This window comes from Lissotriton vulgaris, unplaced genomic scaffold (genome assembly GCF_964263255.1).
Source record: "Lissotriton vulgaris unplaced genomic scaffold, aLisVul1.2 SCAFFOLD_980, whole genome shotgun sequence".
Lineage (NCBI taxonomy): Eukaryota > Metazoa > Chordata > Amphibia > Caudata > Salamandridae > Lissotriton > Lissotriton vulgaris.
In genome coordinates, this window is record NW_028255356.1 from 349,543 (window position 1) to 371,362 (window position 21,820).

The window sequence follows — 21,820 nt, forward strand, 5'->3', positions numbered from 1 at the left end:
GGTGTCCTGCAAAATTTGTTACTTGTAAAAATTGCAACAGAGTGGGACACTTTGCCAAAGTGTGTCAGATGGGAAAGAACAAAACATTTTTTAAGTCTAATCCTGTGAAATGTGTGGTTGATTCTGATACCTTACAAACGGAAGATGAGTATGTAACTAAGGATTTGTGCAACATGGTTGTGGTTGTAAGAGATGATGGGGTCATTACAGGTGATCCCGAACTATGTGTAGACCCTTACGTTAACATACTAGTAGGTGACCGTGTTCTTAACCTGTTAGTTGATTCTGGTGCACGCATTTCAATGATCACTCTGGATCTTTTTCGTACTACTTGGCCTAACAAGGTGCTCCTTCCTCCTGATCAAAGAGCAGTCTCGTATGAAGAACGTGAGATTACAGTAGCGGGATATTTTGAAGACATTTTAGAATTTAAGGGAAGGAGGATTTTTGGGAAAATATATGTGGCTGAAAAGGGGCTAAATATCCTAGGCTGGTTCCACCAAGGCCTGTTTGGCATGCAACTTAGGCCTGGGACAAAGAATCAAGTAGTTGCTGTGAGAGACAGTCCTGAATTGGAGGCACTAATAAATGAATTTCCTCATGTCTTTTCAGGTGAGCTAGGAAAAATAAAATCTTTTCAGCACAAAATAATTCTGAAGGATGGTGCCTGTCCTGTGAAACATAAACTTAGAAATGTACCTTTCAGCATTAGACATGACCTAGAAAAGGAGTTAGAGACATTGCGTGATAAGGGGATCATTGAACCAGTAGAGTCCTCACTGTGGTTGTCTCCTTTGGTTGTTGCCAGAAAACAAAATGGCGAACTAAGGGTTTGTGTAGATTTGCGCTGCCTAAATAGGGAAATTTGGGTTGATTCGTTTCCCCTTCCAAACATTAACGAATTGTTGGCTAGTTTGGAGGATGCCAAGCTCTTCTCTAAGTTGGACTTGGCATCCGCATATCATCAAATCGAACTCACACCTGAGTCCAGGCCCCTCACTGCCTTTGTGTCACCCTTTGGAACTTTTCAGTACGTACGGATGCCGTTCGTGCTTGCCTCAGCGGCGTCCGTATTCCAAAGAGTCATGACTGAGATGCTGAGGGGTATTGACGGGTTGTCAATTTTTCAAGATGATGTACTTATACATGCTCCTGACAAGAACACTCATGACACCATCTTGAAAAAAGTTTTGTCTAAGTTTCAAGAGGTTGGGGTTGTGTTACGGCGCGACAAATGTGTCTTCTCTACCAGTGAAGTGGATTATTTGGGGCATATGATAAACAAAAAGGGGATCTTCCCAAAGTCTAGTCTAGTTGAGTCTATCACTAAGGCCAAGGCTCCCTCTGATAAGAGTGATTTGAAGTTCTTCCTAGGATTGTGTGAATTTTACTCTAAGTTTATAAAGGATTTTGCAACCAAACTAAGACCTTTGACACGAATGTTAATGAGAGGTGTTCCTTTTGAGTGGAACAATGAGTGTGAAGAGATTTTTGTGTGGGTGAAACAACAACTGACTTCTCCAAATGTTTTAAAGCATTTTGGCCCCTCTTTAATGTGTACTGTGACTGTTGATGCCAGTAATGTGGGGTTAGGTGCTGTCCTGTCACAGAAAAAGGATGGTGATCTCAATACGTTGGGTTTTGCATCTAGGGTTTTGTCCAGTGCTGAAACCAAGTATTCTGTCATCGAACAGGAATTACTAGCTTGCTGGTGGGCTGTAATGAAGTTCAGGAATTTTCTTTGGGGTAAGAAATTTTGCATCAGGACTGACCACAAACCCCTTGTGTTTATCCTGAGTGGGAAGAATGTAAGAGGATTCACACCGAGAATCGCACGTCTGTCCTCCAAGTTACTTCAGTTTGATTTTTTGGTGGAGTATATTCCTGGGAACAAGAATGGGTGTGCTGATTTTCTTTCCCGTTCCTCTGACATGATTGATAAGGATTTAGATGCAGATCAGGATGATAAAGACCAATACCTGGTTGCTTCTATTGATCTTCCCCAGTTGTGTGCGGTGACCGAGGATGAGTGGAGACAAGCCCTACTTTTAGATGTGACGTTACAGAAGGTTGTCACCTTTATCAAGAATGGTTGGCCTAAGGAAAGGAATCTCGCCTTTGATCTCAAAACGTTTTTACAAGTTGCAGATGAGCTTACGATTGAGAGTGGTTTGATTTTAAGAGATGACAAGTTGGTTCCTCCACTGGTCCTGAGGGAAAGGTTAATTAAGTGTGCACATGAAGGGCACTTAGGTGCAACCTTGACCAAGAGAAGAGTTCGTCTTTCCTTCTGGTGGCCATACATGGATAGAGAGATCGATGAGTTTGTTAAGCGATGTGTCATCTGCTCTAGCTGTGATAAGGTTGTAAAATTACGTACTCAGCCCTTGTCCCCCATTGAGTTTCCTCCTGCACCTTGGGTGAAACTCGGATTGGACATTGTTGGTCCCTTCTATGCGCTTGATTTTTCCTCTAGGTTTGCCCTGGTCCTTATAGACTATTATTCTAAATGGCGGGAGGTCAAGTTTGTCAGAGAGGTCACTGCCAAGACTGTTGTTGACTTCTTTGTGATGTCTTTTTGAAGGAAGGGTTTCCAGAGTTTCTGGTCACGGATAACGGCACTCAATTTGTCTCATCGGAGGTTGAAAATTACTTGAACAGGTGTAGTATCAAACACCTGAAGAGTTCCCTATATCATCCAGAAACGAATGGTCTCGTGGAACGGATGAACAAAGTCCTAGGGGAATGCATTCAGTGGGCTCTAAAGAATAGCTGTGTTGTCAGTAGCTCTGTGAGAAGCATGTTGTGGTTTTACAGGACCACGCCTCATTCCACCACTGGGGTCTCTCCGTTTGAGTAGTTACGCGGTCGGAAGGCTTCTACTTTGTCCTGTCCCGGTTGGATGTCCAGGTGGGTGAAAGGTGGGTGTTGGAATGATGAAGTTGTGCGTTCCAATGTTGAGTCTGTTCAGTCTAAACAGAAGGTGTATTTCGATAAGAGGAAGAATGTTAAGGTGATTGATCTGGTCCCGGGAGATTTCGTCTCCATTAAAAAACCTGTTCATGTGAAAAAGGGGCATTCTAAATTCTCTTCTCCTGTTCAAGTGTGTGAGGTCAGAGGGAACTCAGTTAAACTGGCTAATGGGAGTTGGTGGAATAAGAGTCGTTTGGCGAAATGCTCTTTGCCGGGTCAGCCTGGTTGTTCCTCTGCTGTCACAAGTTCCTTACCGGTTGAACACGGTTGTTCCACTGCTGTCACAAATTCCTCTGTTGTCAGTCAAAACCAAGATTGTACGGGACAAACGGTCCTGAGGCGCAGTTCTCGCACTAAGTCTGTTCCTCATAGGTATAGAGTTTAAGTTTTTACTTATTCACAATGGTTTAGTTTTAGCTCGCTTTTTCTTCTTTTCTGCTGTCCTCTCTTCTTCTCTCTTCTCACCCTTTCCTTCTTTCTCCCTGCCTTTGTTTTCACTCTTCCTTTCTTTCTCTTCCTCAGCGCCCTTTCTCTTCCTTTCCCTCTTGCTAGCTTTCCCTTTTGTGCTCAGGTTTCTTTCTTAAGAAAAGGCATATGTAGTATCTTAGGTTGTATTTAGCTATGCTTGTTCTCCTCTCTGTTTTAGAGTCCTAGGTTGCCAGTGTTCTATGTGGTTCAGCTGCGCTGAGTATTCCACTGGGGACAGTTGGTGATCTCTGTCTCTACCTGGACTACAGATGGTCCTGTTCTCCGCTTGGGTTGTCAGCTTCTACAATAAACCTACAGTTAAACCCTCCAAGTCTGTTGCGGTTTACTACAAATGTCAAAGAATCCATCAAGATCAATCCAAAGAACATTTGAAACATTAACAAATCTGTCTACCTGGCGATACCATTCCACAGGTTTTTCTCTCAGCCGAGGAAAATCATTTGTAAACAGTAAAATGTCCTGTCTTGTCCATGCACATACTCTCCGCCAGCTATTTCTCTTATAGGAAACTCAGTCTTCCTCTCTTTTCCATTTTACTCTCCATTTGCCTAATTCACCTAATCTTTTTAGAAACACTGTTAATTCTTTTACATGAATTATTCTTCCTGTCGTGTTCATATTTTCGGAACCGGCTGTCTCTAGTTGGCAGAGGTATACACTTCTGACAAATAGGGACACACCTTTTCTAGTCAGGGCAAGGGGATCACACCCTTCGATAACCCCTGCTCACCCCCTTGGTAGCTTGGCAGAGCAGACAGGCTTATCTCAGAGGCTGTGTGTTAAACAATTATGACCACATACAGTAATACAGTGAATACACTACAAATGGACACGACACAGTAGTATTATAAAAATAAGTATTTTTATATAAGGCTTAGCACAAGACCAAATAACGACAAAAATGTACACAATCTCAATAAATACTCTGGGCAGGGAAAAATAGTTCAAGGTAGTTTCTTCTTTAGCACAAAGTCTTTAGTATCAAAGCAAATCTTCTTCTTGGCAATACAGTTCTTAGCAACGGGGAAACCCACACGGGGGCTACACGACGTCGAGGCAAAGTTAATCCAAAGGTTCGGCGTCGACCGCGAGGAGTGCTACGTCGAGCCTGGAGTCACACGGATCCCCAACAACACAGTACCTTTAGGAAAATGAAGTACACGATGATCAGCGGGGTCGAGCAATCCGGCGTTGCGTCTTCGGTGTCGATCAGGCCTCAGCAGGCGTCGTCGTCGATGATGGGGTTGCACAGAGTGAGCAGCGCTCCCGGCGTCGAGAGGGCACACAGTTGATGCGATCAGCAGCGGTGCAGACACGAGGTCCTTTGGAGCTAGAGCCATACTCCCACTCACTGGCGTTGCTGCTGGCGTCGGTCGGGCCCGGCGGCCGGTCGTCGAGGAAGCGGGACACTAGGGCCGTTACCCACTACGTCGAGCTGGATTCGGCGACGTCCGTCGGCGTCGAGATTGCTGGTTCTTTCAGAGGTGCTGGATTCACGATTCCAGCAAATAGCACTTTAGCAGATGAAGTCCTTTAGCCCTGTGACTTCAGCAGGAGACTGGCACTCTTCCAGTCCTTGGAGATTTTCTTGTCAAGCGTGAGAGTACACACACAGTTCCTCTCTCCTGGTTCCTTGGCAAAAATAAAGAAGCACTGCAGGATTCCCCCCAGCAAACAGCACACTGGCAGAAGGGGTAGGCAAGTCCTTAGATCAGCAGGCCTCTTGTCCTTGGTTACAGGGTTCCTTGTCAGAAGTGATCTAAATTCTTGGTTCAGGGGTCATTCTTTTATACCCCTTTTCGGCTTTGATCCCTTTGTCCATGCAGGGGATTTTCCCAACATCCTGGGTCTGTTGTGGGTGGAGCCAGGCAGAAGCACCTGGCCTATTCACTGAGCAGGGCTGGGTCCTCAGACGCCCAGCAGGAGGTGGAGCCAGCATTGACACTGGCAGGAGCAGAGCTATCGGCCTCCTGGCAGGAGGTGGGGCTAGGATCGTCCATGGCAGGCACAGAGCCATCAGCCGCTTGGCAGGAGGTGGAGCCAGCATTGTATCAGGCAGAGCAGGCTATCAGCAACTACTCTCCCCCTACTATCAACGCAAATGTCCCACTCATCCCACACCGACTCATCCAGACTATGCATGGGCGAATTTTGCGAATCTCGCGTTCGCGAATTTTGCGGATTTGCGAACTCGCAATCCGCAAAATCTGCGAATTCTCGCGAATTTGCGGATTTTTTTTTTTTTTTTGTGTTCGCGCGGGTTTCTGCCAGTTCGCGAGGGTTTGTACAATTTCGCAAAACGCGAACTTACCTGTCGGGTGGCAAGTTTCGCGAACTTGTTGTTTCTACGTGTCCAGCCTGTTTGGGACACTCTTCTTCATCACTGCCACTCTCTGTCACCACTGCCACTCTCTGACTACTCATGCCACCCTCTGGCCCACCCATGCCACCCTCTGTTTCATCACAGCACCCTCTGGTTGTCCAGTCAGTGTACATTATTGTGGCAAAGCAAGCACACCTTCCCTGCCTCAAGTGACCTGAATTAATTTGGGGCTGATTAATGTGTCACAGAATATTTTTTTAGCTGGCACCTGCTTCCTTAGTGCTTCCCGATTAGTGATCTTTTGCACTTTCTAAGTGCTTTCATTGTTGCAAAATTAGTTACAACACCTGCCCTGCCCCAACTGACAATAATGAATTAGGGGCTGATTAATGGATTTGAACTTCCAGCCTGGCTCCTGCTTGTCTCCCTTAGCTGTAATTCAGGACCTTTGTGGCATATGTGTAACTATTCTGAGGTTCAGAGCAGGGTCACATAATAGTTGCAACTGGCAACTGAACTCTGGAGGGGCCCCTCAGGAAATGGCTACTAATGATGAGCCTGAACTTTTGAACCTGGTAAGTAGTTTCAGTTTTGCTAAGATCGTATTTCTGCAATTTTGCGCTTATTCGCGGGGCGCGAAGTTGTACTGGGAAGCCGCGAACTCACGCGAACAGTGCGAGCAAGCCATAAAATCCGCTGCTCGCGGATTTGCGGATTTTGCGGGAGATTCGCGAATCTCGCGGATTGCGAATTTACCGAAAATCCGCAAAATCCACGAGCGAAACGGATTTTCCGCCCATGCTTAATCCAGACCTGTGGAGCCACCCAGCTCCTGTCACACACACGCAAGACCAGCAGAAACCAGAAATGGTTAGACAAGAAAATAGACACTTTCTAAAAGTGCTATTTTCAAACCCAGAGTCCAAAAACCATCCACACCAACGGATGCGTAATTAAACCTCGAGTTCAGGGATACCAAACTCGACATTGCACCATGCTCCCCGAGCCAACTAGGATCATAGCATTAATAATCCCGGCGGCCCATTCTAACTAATGGACAGCAGGCTACCTCGCAATAGTGAAGAACGACGATGGCTGTAATTCACTATTTAGGACATGCCAACTTGGTCAGGCGTGTCCTACCTTATACTCACAATGCACCCTGCCCGTGGGCCTACCATAGGGGTGACTAACATGAAGTCAAGGGAAGGTTTGAGGGGCTGGCAAGTAGGTATACTTGCGCAGCCTGCGTGACAGCCCTAGGCTGCACGTGGGTCTCGCAATGACCGACCCGTAGACATTCTTTTACGAGGCCGCTCCTGTGGGTGGCACAACACGTGCTGCAAGCCCACGAGCGGCATTTGTATTTACAAGCCCCGGCACTCCTGGTGCACTAGACTAGGGACTGACAGTAAACCAAATAAGCCAAACATGGATACAATCGATACATCAATTTAACATAGGGAGCGGATCAGCCGTGGCACAGCGCCCAAAGCATATACCAGCAAAACATCGAAAACAGTGGAGGCAAACAGAAAAAATGGAGGAGAGACTCAAGCCAATGATGTCAGGTCTAACACGTGTCCTCTCCAGCTGAAATGTGGGGAGAACTACCCTAGACCTAGGGAGTCCTCGTCACTAAGGCGGAAAAATCTGGACAGACCATCAGCATTGGTGTGATCGGTACCAGGGCGGTGTTCCACCGTAAAGTCCATCCCCTGTAGGGAAATGGACCACCTCAACAGTTTCGGATTCTCACCCCTCATCTGCATCAACCATCTGAGGGGCCTGTGGTCTGTCTGAACCCGTAAGTGAGTCCCAAACAGGTAGGGTCTTAGCTTCTTCAGCGCCCAGACCACAGCAAATGCTTCTCTCTCTATCGCACTCCACCTCGTTTCTCTGGGAAGTAACCTCCGACTGATGAAGGCTACAGGCAAGTCTCGGCCCTCTTCATTTACCTGAGCTAGAACAGCCCCCACGCCATGCTCTGAAGCGTCCGTCTGGACAATAAATTCTTTTGAGAAGTCGGGTGCCTGGAGTATAGGTGCTGTGCACATTGCAGTTTTCAGGGTGTCGAAGGCCGTTTGACAGGCATCAGTCCAGATCACGTTTCGTGGCTGCTTCCTGGAAGTCAGCGAAGTCAAGGGGTGCACAATGTTACCGTAATCCTTGACAAACCTCCTGTAGTAACCCGTGAGTCCTAAGAAGGCTCTCACCTGAGTTTGGGTTTTGGGCGGCGCCCAAGCCAGGATGGTATCAATCTTGGGTTGCAGGGGGGCAACCTTGCCGCTCCCTACTTGGTGCCCCAAGTACACCACCGAACCCTGCCCAATCTGGCACTTACTGGCTTTGATTGTGAGGCCTGCTCCGCGCAGGGCCAACAACACTTCCTGGAGGTGGCGCAAGTGTTCCTCCCAGCTGGCGCTGAACACTGCGATGTCGTCCAGGTAGGCGGCACTTAAATCCTCCAGTCCAGCCAAGACCTGGTTGACCAACCTCTGGAAGGTGGCAGGGGCATTCTTCATCCCAAAGGGCATTACCCGGAACTGGTATAGCCCATCTGGTGTGGAGAATGCGGACCTCTCCTTTGCCCCATCAGTCAAGGCGATCTGCCAGTACCCAGACGTTAGGTCAAACGTACTAAGGTACCTGGCAGCTGGAGTTCTGGACTTTTTGGTTCCGTCCAGAGGTGTCAGGGTACAACACCCAAAGACCCCGGAGTTCCACCTGCCTTGGTGCACAAATGAACAGAAACACGGGCTTCTCGATGGTGGCGTCAAAGACCAAAGGTTTATTACTGCAGGGACACAGAAGTCACAGAATCTACACACGGGCAGAATCTAGGAGACTGTTCGATTTGTACAAAGTGGGTTGCTCCTTATATACTAAAAATTGTGCTCTAGGCAAATATTTCACATGTCGGTACATTCCCAAACCTTTGTGTCTCTAAACAATAAATATTTGGCGTTACACAGGAACTGTCGATAATATCTGATACCAAACATCACGAAGAGGGGTTCCCACCAGTCCATCACAATCCCTTGTCAATATTGCATTCAAGACCCGGACCGCCTCATCGTAAAGTTCGTTACCTCCCCCTAATAAAGGCCCAGAAGGAAAGGAGCAGAGCCAGGTGCAGAAGATAGAAAACGGGATAAGAGATGTTTGTGGGTTGTAAATGGGCAAGGCTACCGGCTTCGGCCGCCTAATCATGATCAGGTACAATGGACAGGAAAACCAGTTCAGGTGGGCTGGCCTCGGGCAGAGGAGGCAGCCTTTGTCGAGTCATGCAGCTTCAGCGTGATCTGGTTTAAGGTGCACGTGTCATGTAAGAGGTGAATCTCCGGCTAAGGCTACGTGTCCTTAATCAAAGTGAAGTGAATGAAATGATCAGAGGCTATTGCATATGTGAGGGCAAGGAACCACAAAATGGCGGCCACGATCTAAGATGGATGCCGTGTGTATATCAGAAATGTGTCAGTGGAAGGAGTGCTCTTGCTCGTAGCGTAGCGAAAACACTAGGATATACTAAATGGATCATTTGCGGTTCGCTGATACTAATTTTATGTATTTCCGACAAACTTGAAAACACGGGTTCAAGTCGTCACGGAACCGTCACGGAACCTCAGACCCTCCTTTTGCCCTTACATAGGCAATTACTCTAGTTCTATGCTCATCAGGTCAGTGACATGCTGTTGTATCATCATCCTTTCTCGTGTCTTTTCTCCAAATGCAGGTGGTTTCCTAAAACAGGTTGTAGCACAAAGACTACACAGAGCAGGACCACACTGTATAATCAGACAACATGAGAATAGTAATATTAAGATGACACCAATGACCATTAGAACCTTCCATCCCCACGCTGAGATCAGAGTCCAAACCCACTCCATAAAGGACCAGTTTCCCTCATCTACATGTATGGAGTCCGAAATCTTGTGCAACTTAGAGATCGCCTCGTAAACTGTTGGAGCATTATTAGGAATAAAGACACAGCAGCTCGATTGGATCATTCTGCATACCCCACCTCGATCTGCAAGTATAACATCTAGAACCATACGGTTCTGCAATGTCATGAGCCTATCCGCCTGAAGCTCAGCTGTCAGATTGCTAAGGGCACCAGCAGTTTCGGTAATAGTAGATTCAACTACCCGTGTTAGCTGACGTATGTTTCTACTATTGGCCATAGGCCCCCAGAACGGAAGGAAGCCTTTGAAGAAGTCTCCAGCTTCCTGACCAGCTGTATCTTCCTTGCTGAAGACACCTCTCGCTACTCTTGTTCTGTGGTAATCAGGTGAAGCAGTGTATGTCGGAGGCAATAATCGAGCAATATAACATGATCCTGAGAAGTCGGCAGGCAACCATGTATAAGCTCTGTCTCGACAAATGAAATAGGTACCCCTAGCAGTAAGAAAGGCAGGGGAAGAGTTAGCCGGAAACACATAAGTCTCTACGCACTCACTCCTCCCTAGCTGAGCTCTCGGATTTCTCCCATTACCTTGCAAACAGACCTGACCTCGGTGAGGTACGACCCAGATTGGAGTTGAGCTTTTACGCTTGCTTTCTCCTAAACTAAGGCGATACTCTGAAGTATTCCAACTTAAATATACTCGCAATTCGTCTCTAGGGTATGATGGAGTATTATTGACGTCTTTGACCATGTCAATAATTCCCTGGACTAAGGCTTTGTTGGCAGAGTTATATTTAGTGGAACGTGGTGGACGTGGAGGATAGGTCTCAAGAGCATAAGCAAAGATGGTTTGAAGGGCCTGAAATGATCCATTGTAGCTGCAAGGCAAAACCAGATAGGGAATACCTTTATCCATAGTGTGAGGTATCAAGCCACACACCCAACAGTCTGTCGTGTTAACTACCAGTTGGTGTTGGTGCAAGAGCTGTACAAAAGTATTATTAATGAATTCTGAGCGTCGAGCTTGCTCATGTTCCGGAAACGAGTGAAAAGAGTGTATAGAAGAAACAGTAGAAATAGCAGGATCAAGGGGAGGTACTGTAGATACTGGCACAAAAATCAAATTTATGCTAAAGACAATTCCACCCACCAATGTTGCTAAAACAATCAAAAATGTAATGGCACATTGCATCAAGAAACATTTGCTATGAAGAATTCTATTTAGTCTGTTTCTGCGAACGTAAATCACATTCTTTCGTTGCAGCGCAGGAAGCTCCATCTTCTACAATCCGCTCGCGACCACTGATGATGTGTACGTAGATGAAAATGCCTCTGTCAGCCCTGGGAGTTCCCAGTACTAACAGAAAGATCGACCTTGTGTCAGACCCCTGCAAATTCAAACTAGGCACACAGCCACGACCCTACGGCTACCCAGACGGCAAGGCAATTTTAAAAACAATAAACAATAACAAACTTCCTGGCTGAAGGCAAAAGTTCAAAATATATATATATATATCAAAATCACAGTATGCAGTTGCCTGCTTTATTAGTCCTTTTTATGGCTTCTAAGGTTGTATCTTTTCTTCGCTGGTACTGTTTGATCGGAAAATAGTGTATCACTAGCAGCTGTTGCAGAGTTTACGTTCGCAGATGGCAAAGTTTCTTCTGATGCTGGAGACAAATTTTCAATGTTCAAAGCAGTCTTTTCAAGAGGAGAGTCACGTTTCAAAGTGTCAGAAATCAAATCGGCATCGCTGAAAGGGACAAATTTTGGAGTTATTTCAGATTCGGAGGCACCAATTCCCTTCTTCACCCAGTCGTCGTAGGGCAGCGGCAGTGGAACACGCTTTACGTGAGAAGCGTGGATCCAGTGCTTGCGACCAGCAACACGTACAGCTGTCCTCGTCGCCAGCAGGATTTGGAAGGGGCCGATGTAGCGAGGCTGAAGATTCTTTGTCCTCGCAAAATTTCTGACCACCACGTGGTCGCCGGGTTTCAGCTGATGCCCTGGACTCTCCGGAGGTTTTGGCAAAGCATCAAAAACCTGTTGATGAATAAGACTTAATTTAGCAGTCAAGTCGTAAAGGTAGTCTATCAACATAGGATATTCAATGGAGCAGAATTGTTTAGGCCTTGGCACACCCCAGACATTTGCCGGGCGGCCAAATACAATCTCATATGGAGAAAGCCCTATTCTAGAATGCACTGTTGCTCTCGTTGATAACAAGGCCAAAGGAAGTGCGTCTGGCCAAGCCAAACCTGTGGATGCTTGAATTTTGGCTATTTTAAGCTTCAGAGTGCCATTGTAACCCTCGACTAAACCAGCAGATTGGGGATGGTTCGCACTATGAAATTTTTGTTTCAATCCTAGACCAGCACACACACTCTGCATAACTTTCCCTATAAACTCACTTCCGTTATCTGACCATACAATCCGTGGCATTCCAAACCTAGGGAAAAATTCTTTGAGAAGAATTTTGGCAGTTGATAAAGCAGTGTTGTCCTTTAGTGGGTATGCTTCTATCCACCTGGAAAAAGCACAAACTACCACCAGGACGTATTTTAAATTGTTGCAGCGTTCCATGTGAATGAAGTCTAACTGTATTACTTCAAAGGGACAGGAAGGAGGAGCGAAATGACCAGCTGGAGTTGGAGTTCCCTTGCCAGGATTATGCATCAAGCACACCATACAATTTTTCACCACTCTCTCTGCACACTTACCGATTCCCTCATTCTTCCAAACCGGAGCTAACATCTTACATATCCCTTTAGAACTTATGTGCGCCACTCCATGCGCCATCGTCACTACTGCAAGCACATACGCATCAGGCAACATCCAACGCTGCTGTTCTGTCAAATCGATCCAACATCCATTCGAGTCCAATTTGCCCGTACTTTCTCTCCATACGCGTTTCTCTTCCTCAGTCGCTTCTTTCTGAATCTCTTTCACACTTTCCATTGTGTCCTCACACATTCCAGACTCAGCAATCCATCTTGCAGACGTAGCAACATACATTCTACTCATCATGTCTCTAGCTGTCTGTTTAGCGGTTTCATCAGCAAAGGCATTTCCCCGACCAACATCATCCGTGATTGCTTTATGAGCACTGCACTTCACAATCGCAACTTCAGTCGGTAAGGTTAGAGATTCTAACAAGTCGTTAACTAGCTGACCATGTTGAATCTTAGTCCCATGGGACGTAATGAAACCCCTTTCTCTCCACAACCGGCCAAAACTATGGGCCACGCCAAATGCGTACTGACTATCTGTAAACACATTCACTCTCTTTCCCTCAGCTAAAACACACGCTCTCGTAAGAGCTATTAACTCTGCAGCTTGGGCAGAATTCTGACTCACTCTTGCAGTCTCCACAATCGTCTTCAAAGTCGTTACCGCGTAGGCAGCAGTCACATCACCATTCTCCAATTTAAAACATGACCCGTCCACATACAGCGTACCATCTGGGTCGGATAGAGGAGTATCTCTCAAGTCGATACGACCTTTTGTCTCTTCCTCCGTTTTGAAATAACAGTCATGTGGCTCAGAATCACTCGACTCTTGATCAGTCGGCAACAATGTTGCTGGATTCAATACATTGCATCTTTTGATCTGAATATGACTCGCTAATAACGTCAGCTCGTAACCAGATAATCTCGCACTAGTAAGGTGTTGTGTCTTCGTTCGGTTCATGAGTGTGTCCACTGCATGAGGAACCATGACCACTAGCATATTGTTCATCACCAAACCAGCAGATTGTCGAATGGAAGCTGCAGCTGCCGCTGTAGCCCTCAAACAACTAGGCAATGCTCTAGCTACCGGATCTAATGTTGATGAGAAATACGCACAAGGGCGTTGTTTATCACCAAACTTCTGTGTCAGAACACTCAACGCGCAACCTTCTCTTTCGTGAACGTAGAGCGTGAATGGCTTACTGTAATCAGGTGTGCCCAATACAGGAGCTGAACACAAAGCTTTTCGTAATTCAGCAAAACTCTTTTGACATTCATCAGACCATGGCACCGGACTCGGAACATTTTTCCCAGTCAAAGCTACCAACGGTTTTGCTAAAAGTGAAAAATTTGGGATCCATTGCCTACAGTAAGAGGTAATACCTAGAAAGGCACGTACTTCCCTCTGTGTGCGTGGAACACTCATTTGCATAATTGCTTTTATTCTTTCTGGGGTCAACTTCCTTCCCTCCTTTGACAAGAGATGACCTAAGTAGGTTACTTCTTGGCAGCAATATTGCATTTTGGAAGGTGACACCTTATGATTCAAATTAGACAAATGATGCAATAGTGAAATTGTAGCTGCTTTGCAAGTTTCCTTGTCATCGGCAGCCACTAAAAGATCGTCTACGTACTGTACTAGGGCAGAACCTGGAGGAAGGACAAAAGAATCTAACTGGCTTTTTAAAGCTTGACTGTAAATAGATGGACTTTCACAGTAGCCTTGTGGAGCGCGTTTAAATCTGAAACTGCGACCTCCTAAACAGAAGCCAAAAATATCTCTGCTTTCCTCGGCTATCGGAATGCTGAAAAAGGCATTCTTCAAGTCGATGACTGAGAACCAATTGGCTGTAGCGGGAATCAATGTTAGCAAGGCAGTAATGTCTGGCACTACAGGAAACTGCGGAATTACAATCTTATTAACTTCTCTAAGGTCTATGACAAACCTATAGACTGGAGGCTTTGTAGGATCTGTTCGTTTCAAAATCGGCAATACAGGACTATTACAAACATTTCCTCGCGTTTCTTCAACCACACCTTTCTTAATCAAATCTTGCACAATCAATAAGAGTGCACGCTCACCTTCATTCGATATTTTATATTGAGGAATTCTTGGAAATTTCACATTCGCTTTCAAAGTTACTACATACGGTGGAATCTCTAGTAGACCTACATCATTGGGACCAGTCGCCCAAAGAGAATCAGGGAGTGAACGTAGCTCCGGCGGGAGTGCGTCCATTGACAAGTACATCGGAGAGGTGAGTCTTTTACCCAAAGTAAGCTGTACTCCTTCCGGAGAACAGTACAATGTCGCATATAGTCGTTTTAACAAATCTAAACCAAGCAGATTTTCATTACAACCTGTCGTCAAAATTAAGGGTGCTTTCAATTGACACGGTCCAACAGAAATAGACAAAGGACCAGATATCGGGTTGTACACAGGGGCGCCTGAAAAACCTACGGAAACATTTGTTGAGCCAGACAAAGGTGCGCCAGGGAGTTTCGCATGCATGATAGAACTTTTTGTGGCACCAGTATCCAACAGAAACGGTTCGACTACACCTGATGTTGCTACTGCGACATAAGGCCCACTCTGATCCACTGGAACTGATACTACTCCCTCTCTCTGTCTATGGCTGTCCTAGTACCCATTTTGTTGAAATCCCTCTTCTACTTCACAATAATCCTCAACAAGATATTGCTGAGATCTATTCTGTTGAGCTGACTGTACATTTCGCTGATCAAAGTGATTAGAAGGACGATCATTAGTTTGTGGAGGCATAGCACCTCGTCCTCGACCTCTAGAATTCTGTGCAAAACCACCACGACCTCTCTGAGCTGCTGCTGCATTATTTTGCGCTAAAATCTGACAATCATTTTTATAGTGACCCTCTTTCTTACAGTACGCACACTGATTCCATTGGTATTGAGGCCTGGTCGAATTATAATCTGTCTTTTGATACGAATTCTGTTGCATATTAGTCTGATTCGTGCGAGGCGGATACGCCTGCTGTAAAAGAACTTTAGTCTTTAAATCTTTCGTTTTCTTCTCTAATTTCTCCTTTTCCTCTTTATCCCTATTTTCATAGTACTGTGCAGTCGCAAGTATTTGCGCTGTCGTAGATACAGCCCACGCACTTTCTGAGTCTTTCAATTTATTGCATAATTCGGGTAACAAATTATGCACAAATTTATCGACAAACAATCTCTGTCCTCCTTCAGTGCTCATATCCTGACCACTATGGTCTACAAAAGTCTCTTCGAACCTCGTGAAGAAGTCGGAGACACTTTCGTCTTTCTTCTGCTTGCATGCGGATAATTTATCCCAATTAACACGCAATGCTGGCATCAGAGTCTTCATTAAATCTATTATTCTGCCTGGAAGATTAGCGATCAAAGGTTCGGGTTTCGCACCACCTATTTGTTGAGCATCTGCTGCAGTGATAGCTGCCCAATCACCACCTAAAGCAGCCTGATGATCCTCTCTACGAATTTTAGCCCACACTGGTTGTGGAACTACATTACCAAACAACATATCAATGTCGGCTAAGTTCATTATACAAGCCTCAACTGTCTGTGTCAATTCCTTGTAATATCCGGCTGGATTCTTACGTGGATCTGGCAAGGCCTGTTTCACTGCTAACACTTCTGCTCGCTTCCACGGAATATGTATCCATACTCTTTGGAACTGTGCTGGAGCAGCTGCAATACCCGCATTATCATCACGTTGTACTGCTTCGCGCCAAATTGGAGGAACTTCCCTCATAGGATATTGGCGACTTAGCTTCATTCTACCTCTCTCTAAATCTCTCGGCGAACGAAGAGATGGATCATTCCTAAAACTCAAAATGAGTTCCATCGCTTCCTTTATATTATCGCCCACTATCATTCCAGCAGCAAACTCTTTTTGAATTTTAATTAAATCTTCCAAATCTGATTCGACATCGTCTTCTTCTATTTCCTCACGCAACAACGAGCACATCTCGTCGAAGACGTATCGCTGTGTTGGCTCTCCCCATTGCATAAATGTCTCTAACACATCTTTCGTATTATATCTTCTAACTTTTGTAATCCATCTGAGAGCCGTGGAGTCTAAAACTCCCCGTTCCTCAGTACTTGGAAGCTGACTCCGTCTCTGAACAGAGTCAGGAGTAGGAGTCTTAATCAAGGTTTTATATATAGGAGACAGCATATTAGTAACAGAATCAGTAATTCTTCGACGAACAGAAAGTGGAGTTAGTACACTCGCAGACATAGAGAACGCAGTAGAGGTAGGAATAGATGACGAAACAGTAGGAGTATCGAGGAAAATAGCTTGAGGACCAATAGGTACAGTGGTAGGTATAGGAGCGGGCAGTGCAGAAAGAGGAGGAGCTGTAGGAACATTTACATTCACCACAGGAGGTATAGGAACTTGATTCTGAGGAACAAGAACACCAGGTTGTCCAGCAACCGGCAATTGAACATCCGGTATAAGTGGAGCCGCAGCACCTTGTGCATACGGTGGAGGCGACCGTAACAGATAAGATAGCAGAGGATCGTTTTCGGAATCCTCCAGTATCTTAGCCATTTTCGATGGCAAGGCAGGATAGCACTTGTCAATCGCTAAGTTACGCTCTCTAATGGCTACATCTATGGCTTTCTCACACTCGTCAGCCTGCAACTGCTTAGTCGCTTGCTCTAGAGTTAACTCTTCTAGTTCTTTTTGCTCTTTCTTCAACCTTTTCATTTCTCTCTGTTTGGATTCTTTCCGCCAATAACGAAAAGAGTCAAACATTGCCGGCCGGGCTTTCTTCCTAAACAATTTCGCTTCTAAATTGTCGAGAATCTCTTGTTCAAAACTACCATGCAGTGGCCAACTAAGGACACCATCCTTCTTACAATAACGGACCCATATCTCATTATAAGTTATAGGACCCACGCCATACTTACAATATAGGTCATATAGGGGAGTCCCAATCGGAGGAACCAGACAAGAGTCCTCCAATCGTGAGTCACTGTTGCAACTAAAACAAGACAACATTTTCCGACTTACCATTTTCAGTCCGGAACACAAAACAAACAAAACACGAAACAAATTGTGCACTTGAACCAAGAACTTAGGCCTACCAAAACGAACTGATGTATCGATACCCAAAACTGAACCAAATAGATTATCGTAACCAGAACAACTAGTGATAATCTTACAAAACCAAACAAAACCAAGAACCGATCAAGGATTTTTAACAATCCTCACAAAAGTAACCAGCTAGCTATCACTAAATACTTAACTGAGGCACTGAAGACGTCACCAAGGAGAAACCCGTCACGTTTCGCCGTACTAAGGACTGCACCACTTCGGGTCCAAGACAGGGCGACGGTCAAGGCAACGGCCCACTGCAGCCGTCCTGAACGGGAACCCTCGTGGAAGAGAACTTCAGGGCCACTTTTGCGATATGCCGGGATCGATGAAGTGGGGCGCCTCCCTCAGGAATCTTCACACGAAGCTTCTCGAACTCTTCAGGCTTTTGGACCGGTACCGAATGACGTCGCCCCACGTTGGGCGCCAATTGGAGTTCTGGACTTTTTGGTTCCGTCCAGAGGTGTCAGGGTACAACACCCAAAGACCCCGGAGTTCCACCTGCCTTGGTGCACAAATGAACAGAAACACGGGCTTCTCGATGGTGGCGTCAAAGACCAAAGGTTTATTACTGCAGGGACACAGAAGTCACAGAATCTACACACGGGCAGAATCTAGGAGACTGTTCGATTTGTACAAAGTGGGTTGCTCCTTATATACTAAAAATTGTGCTCTAGGCAAATATTTCACATGTCGGTACATTCCCAAACCTTTGTGTCTCTAAACAATAAATATTTGGCGTTACACAGGAACTGTCGATAATATCTGATACCAAACATCACGAAGAGGGGTTCCCACCAGTCCATCACAATCCCTTGTCAATATTGCATTCAAGACCCGGACCGCCTCATCGTAAAGTTCGTTACCTCCCCCTAATAAAGGCCCAGAAGGAAAGGAGCAGAGCCAGGTGCAGAAGATAGAAAACGGGATAAGAGATGTTTGTGGGTTGTAAATGGGCAAGGCTACCGGCTTCGGCCGCCTAATCATGATCAGGTACAATGGACAGGAAAACCAGTTCAGGTGGGCTGGCCTCGGGCAGAGGAGGCAGCCTTTGTCGAGTCATGCAGCTTCAGCGTGATCTGGTTTAAGGTGCACGTGTCATGTAAGAGGTGAATCTCCGGCTAAGGCTACGTGTCCTTAATCAAAGTGAAGTGAATGAAATGATCAGAGGCTATTGCATATGTGAGGGCAAGGAACCACAAAATGGCGGCCACGATCTAAGATGGATGCCGTGTGTATATCAGAAATGTGTCAGTGGAAGGAGTGCTCTTGCTCGTAGCGTAGCGAAAACACTAGGATATACTAAATGGATCATTTGCGGTTCGCTGATACTAATTTTATGTATTTCCGACAAACTTGAAAACACGGGTTCAAGTCGTCACGGAACCGTCACGGAACCTCACAGCCCCCAACCGATCGATGAGCTCATCAGCTCTGGGGATGGGGTGCGCGTCAGTCTTCGTGACCGAATTGAGTCCTCGGTAATCCACGCAGAACCGGAGTTCTGGTGAAGCACCAGGCGCTGCAGCCTTCGGGACCAAGACCACTGGGCTGGCCCAAGGACTGCTAGAGGACTCAATCACCCCTAACGCAAACATTTTGGAGACTTCCTCCTTAATGTATGCTCTAACCTTGTCAGTCACCCTGTAAGCCTTGTGCTTCACAGGAGGGCTGTCTCCGGTGTCAACGTCATGGACACACCAATGAGTGACACCCGGAACCAAGGAAAACAGATCCGGGAATTGTCCCAACAGGTGGCGACAATCCTGTTTCTGCTCAAGGGTCAGTGTGTCAGAGAGGACCACACCATCCACCAACCCGTCTTGCTCTTTAGCACTCAGGAAGAGGCTCACTCTCCTCCTCCATTCCAGCATTTGTAGCTAGGAGCATGCCCACTTCGGACCTTTCTAAGTGGGGCTTCAAACGGTTGACATGCAGGACCCGCAAGGGGTTCCTGGGAGATTTCAAGTCCACCAGGTAGGTGACATCGCTCTTCTTCTCCACAACCTTAAACGGTCCAGTCCACCTGTCCTTGAGCGCACAAGGTTCCACAGGGGACATGACCCACACTTCCTGTCCAGGCTGAAGCTCTACCAGAGTGGCATTCCGGTCGTACCAACGCTTCATCTCCTCCTGGCTGGCCTCCAGATTTGCCTGAGCAAGTTCTCTGAAGCGCCGAGTCTGGTTCCGAAAGGCCAGCATGTAGCTATATACATCCTGGGGAGGTTTCCTGGGAGATTGCTCCCAGCCTTCCTTGACCAGACTCAAAGGCCCTCTTACCGGGTGACCGTGCAAAAGCTCAAAGGGGCTGAACCCTAGAGACTTCTGCGGCACCTCTCGGTAAGCAAACAACAGGCATGGCAAGAGGACGTCCCATTTCCGCCTCATTGGTTCTTCAAGACCCATGATCATGCCTTTCAGGGTCCGGTTGAATCTCTCAACCATGGATGCTGAAGCACAAATTAAAACTAAACGGGGACAAAACAGAGCTGCTCCTGTTTGGCTCAGATACCTCACTCTGGGGCCCCCAACACTGGCCACCAGAGATGGGCCCTCTGCCTACTCCAACCGTGTCTGCTCGCAATCTTGGGGTCCTCCTTGACAACCAATTATCCTTCAAGCAACACGTGGTGAAAGTCTCCGCCACCTGTACTACCATCATCAGGTGGCTGAGGAAAATAACGTGGATGCTGCCAGCTGACACCCTGAGGACTGTAGTCCAGGCTCTTGTCACCTCACGCCTGGACTATGGGAACATCTTACTTCTGGGTGCCTGCAAGGAGGTAACCAGGAAGTACCAAGTGGTACAGAATATGGCAGTTCGCCTTATCTGTCATCTGCCTGCCAGATCCTCGGTTACACAGCACATGCGTAAATTGCATTGGTTGCGTATCGAGAGCAGAATTAAGTTCAAAGCTCTGTGCTACATGCACAAAATAATGACTGGAAGAGCCCCTCACTATCTCTCTGCTCTGGTGCAGCAATACATTCCCCCCCCCCACACTCAGGTCTTCCACTCAGAACAAGTTTAGGACCCCACGCATCAACAGAGCCAAAATGGGAGGACGCTAGTTTTCCCTGCTGGCTCCCTCCTTATGGAATTCCTTACCTCAATCTTTACGTTCTGAAGTATGCTTTCTGTCATTCCGTAAAGGAATTAAAACCTGGTTGTTCAATATTTAATTCCTCTAGTTTGACGTTCCTTCCACCCCCTACACCGTTCAGTTTGCCTTAGCGCCGGGAAACCTCCGGGTAGCTGCGCGCTTAACAAATGTAATTATAAATAAAAAAATAAAACCAGCCCATTTCCTTGAGGGTGGTAAGGAGTGGTGAACTTGTAGGTTACAAAATTGGTTTGTAAACTGTGCACTGCTGGTTAAATCAAAGTTTAAATTGAGTACCGTGCTCCTGGGAATACTCCCCGCTCAGGAGTATATTCAAAACAATATGGATAGCACTGGCGCAACACGTGCGAGAGTGGCTCCTAGGGCACTGGTTATGGGCTGAAGTATTCAGCAAAGTTTGTAAATAAAGTTTTTCAATAAAGTTTTTCAAATACAAGGATAATGAAACACTGTGTGTGTTGTTCGTTTTCAAATGTTTTTATTCATGCTTTCGAATTTCTTCTTCGTTTTTATGAAACGTTCCCTTCATTATTCAATCATGAAGTACAATCCATAACATTCCCATTCTTGACATTTCCAATGCATTTCGCCCGTTGGGCTTCGTCAGGGAAATCTATCAAATGAAAAATATCTATCACTGATCCAAACTTGATGTTAAATGTTATAACATTATTCCTAAATCTCAACAATCTATTAAATCATGAATAAATTGGGGCTCAAGGAGATTAAACTGCCCAGTTTGATGTCAACTATACATTTTCTACATCAGCATTAACATGGTAGCTCACGAGGTTGAATTATCACTGTGTGTTTGTTATCAAATAAACCGAACCCTTCATCACAAAGATCCCTCCCCTGTCTTTAAACTTAATAGCAGCGGCAGTTTGTTCTGTGTGTAGCGCGTTAAAACTGCTTTCAGTAATGTTTAAAGCGTTTAAAGCGTTCAATGCCCCAGGCGGGTTGCGAGTCGTTTTACAAGCGTGTTTAGCGCAACACGTATAAATCCAAGGCTTTACGCGCAAGTAGTGTTATGACTAAAAAGATTGCAGTTCTCACCCGGGATCTGTTCAAAATACGCGCGTCGTTCCTCTACGGTGTGTGTCTCTTCGGTAATGAGCCGGCAGCGTGTGACGCTTAAGCCGGAAGTGTCTGTA

General features: G+C 46.1%; 1 protein-coding gene across 2 annotated transcripts in view; it reads left to right on the forward strand.

Moving 5' to 3' along the window:
* Positions 1-21,820, forward strand: part of LOC147659154 (E3 ubiquitin-protein ligase TRIM39-like) — a 376,357-nt gene that overhangs the window by 40,255 nt on the left and 314,282 nt on the right. The window contains exon 3 of one of the 2 annotated variants that reach the window (XM_086951936.1): positions 17,721-17,726. The exons of the other annotated variant lie outside the window; for it this stretch is intronic. Coding sequence (XP_086808062.1) covers positions 17,721-17,726 — 6 coding nt within the window. The remainder of the gene's footprint in view (positions 1-17,720; positions 17,727-21,820) is intronic. 2 annotated transcript variants of the gene reach the window in all.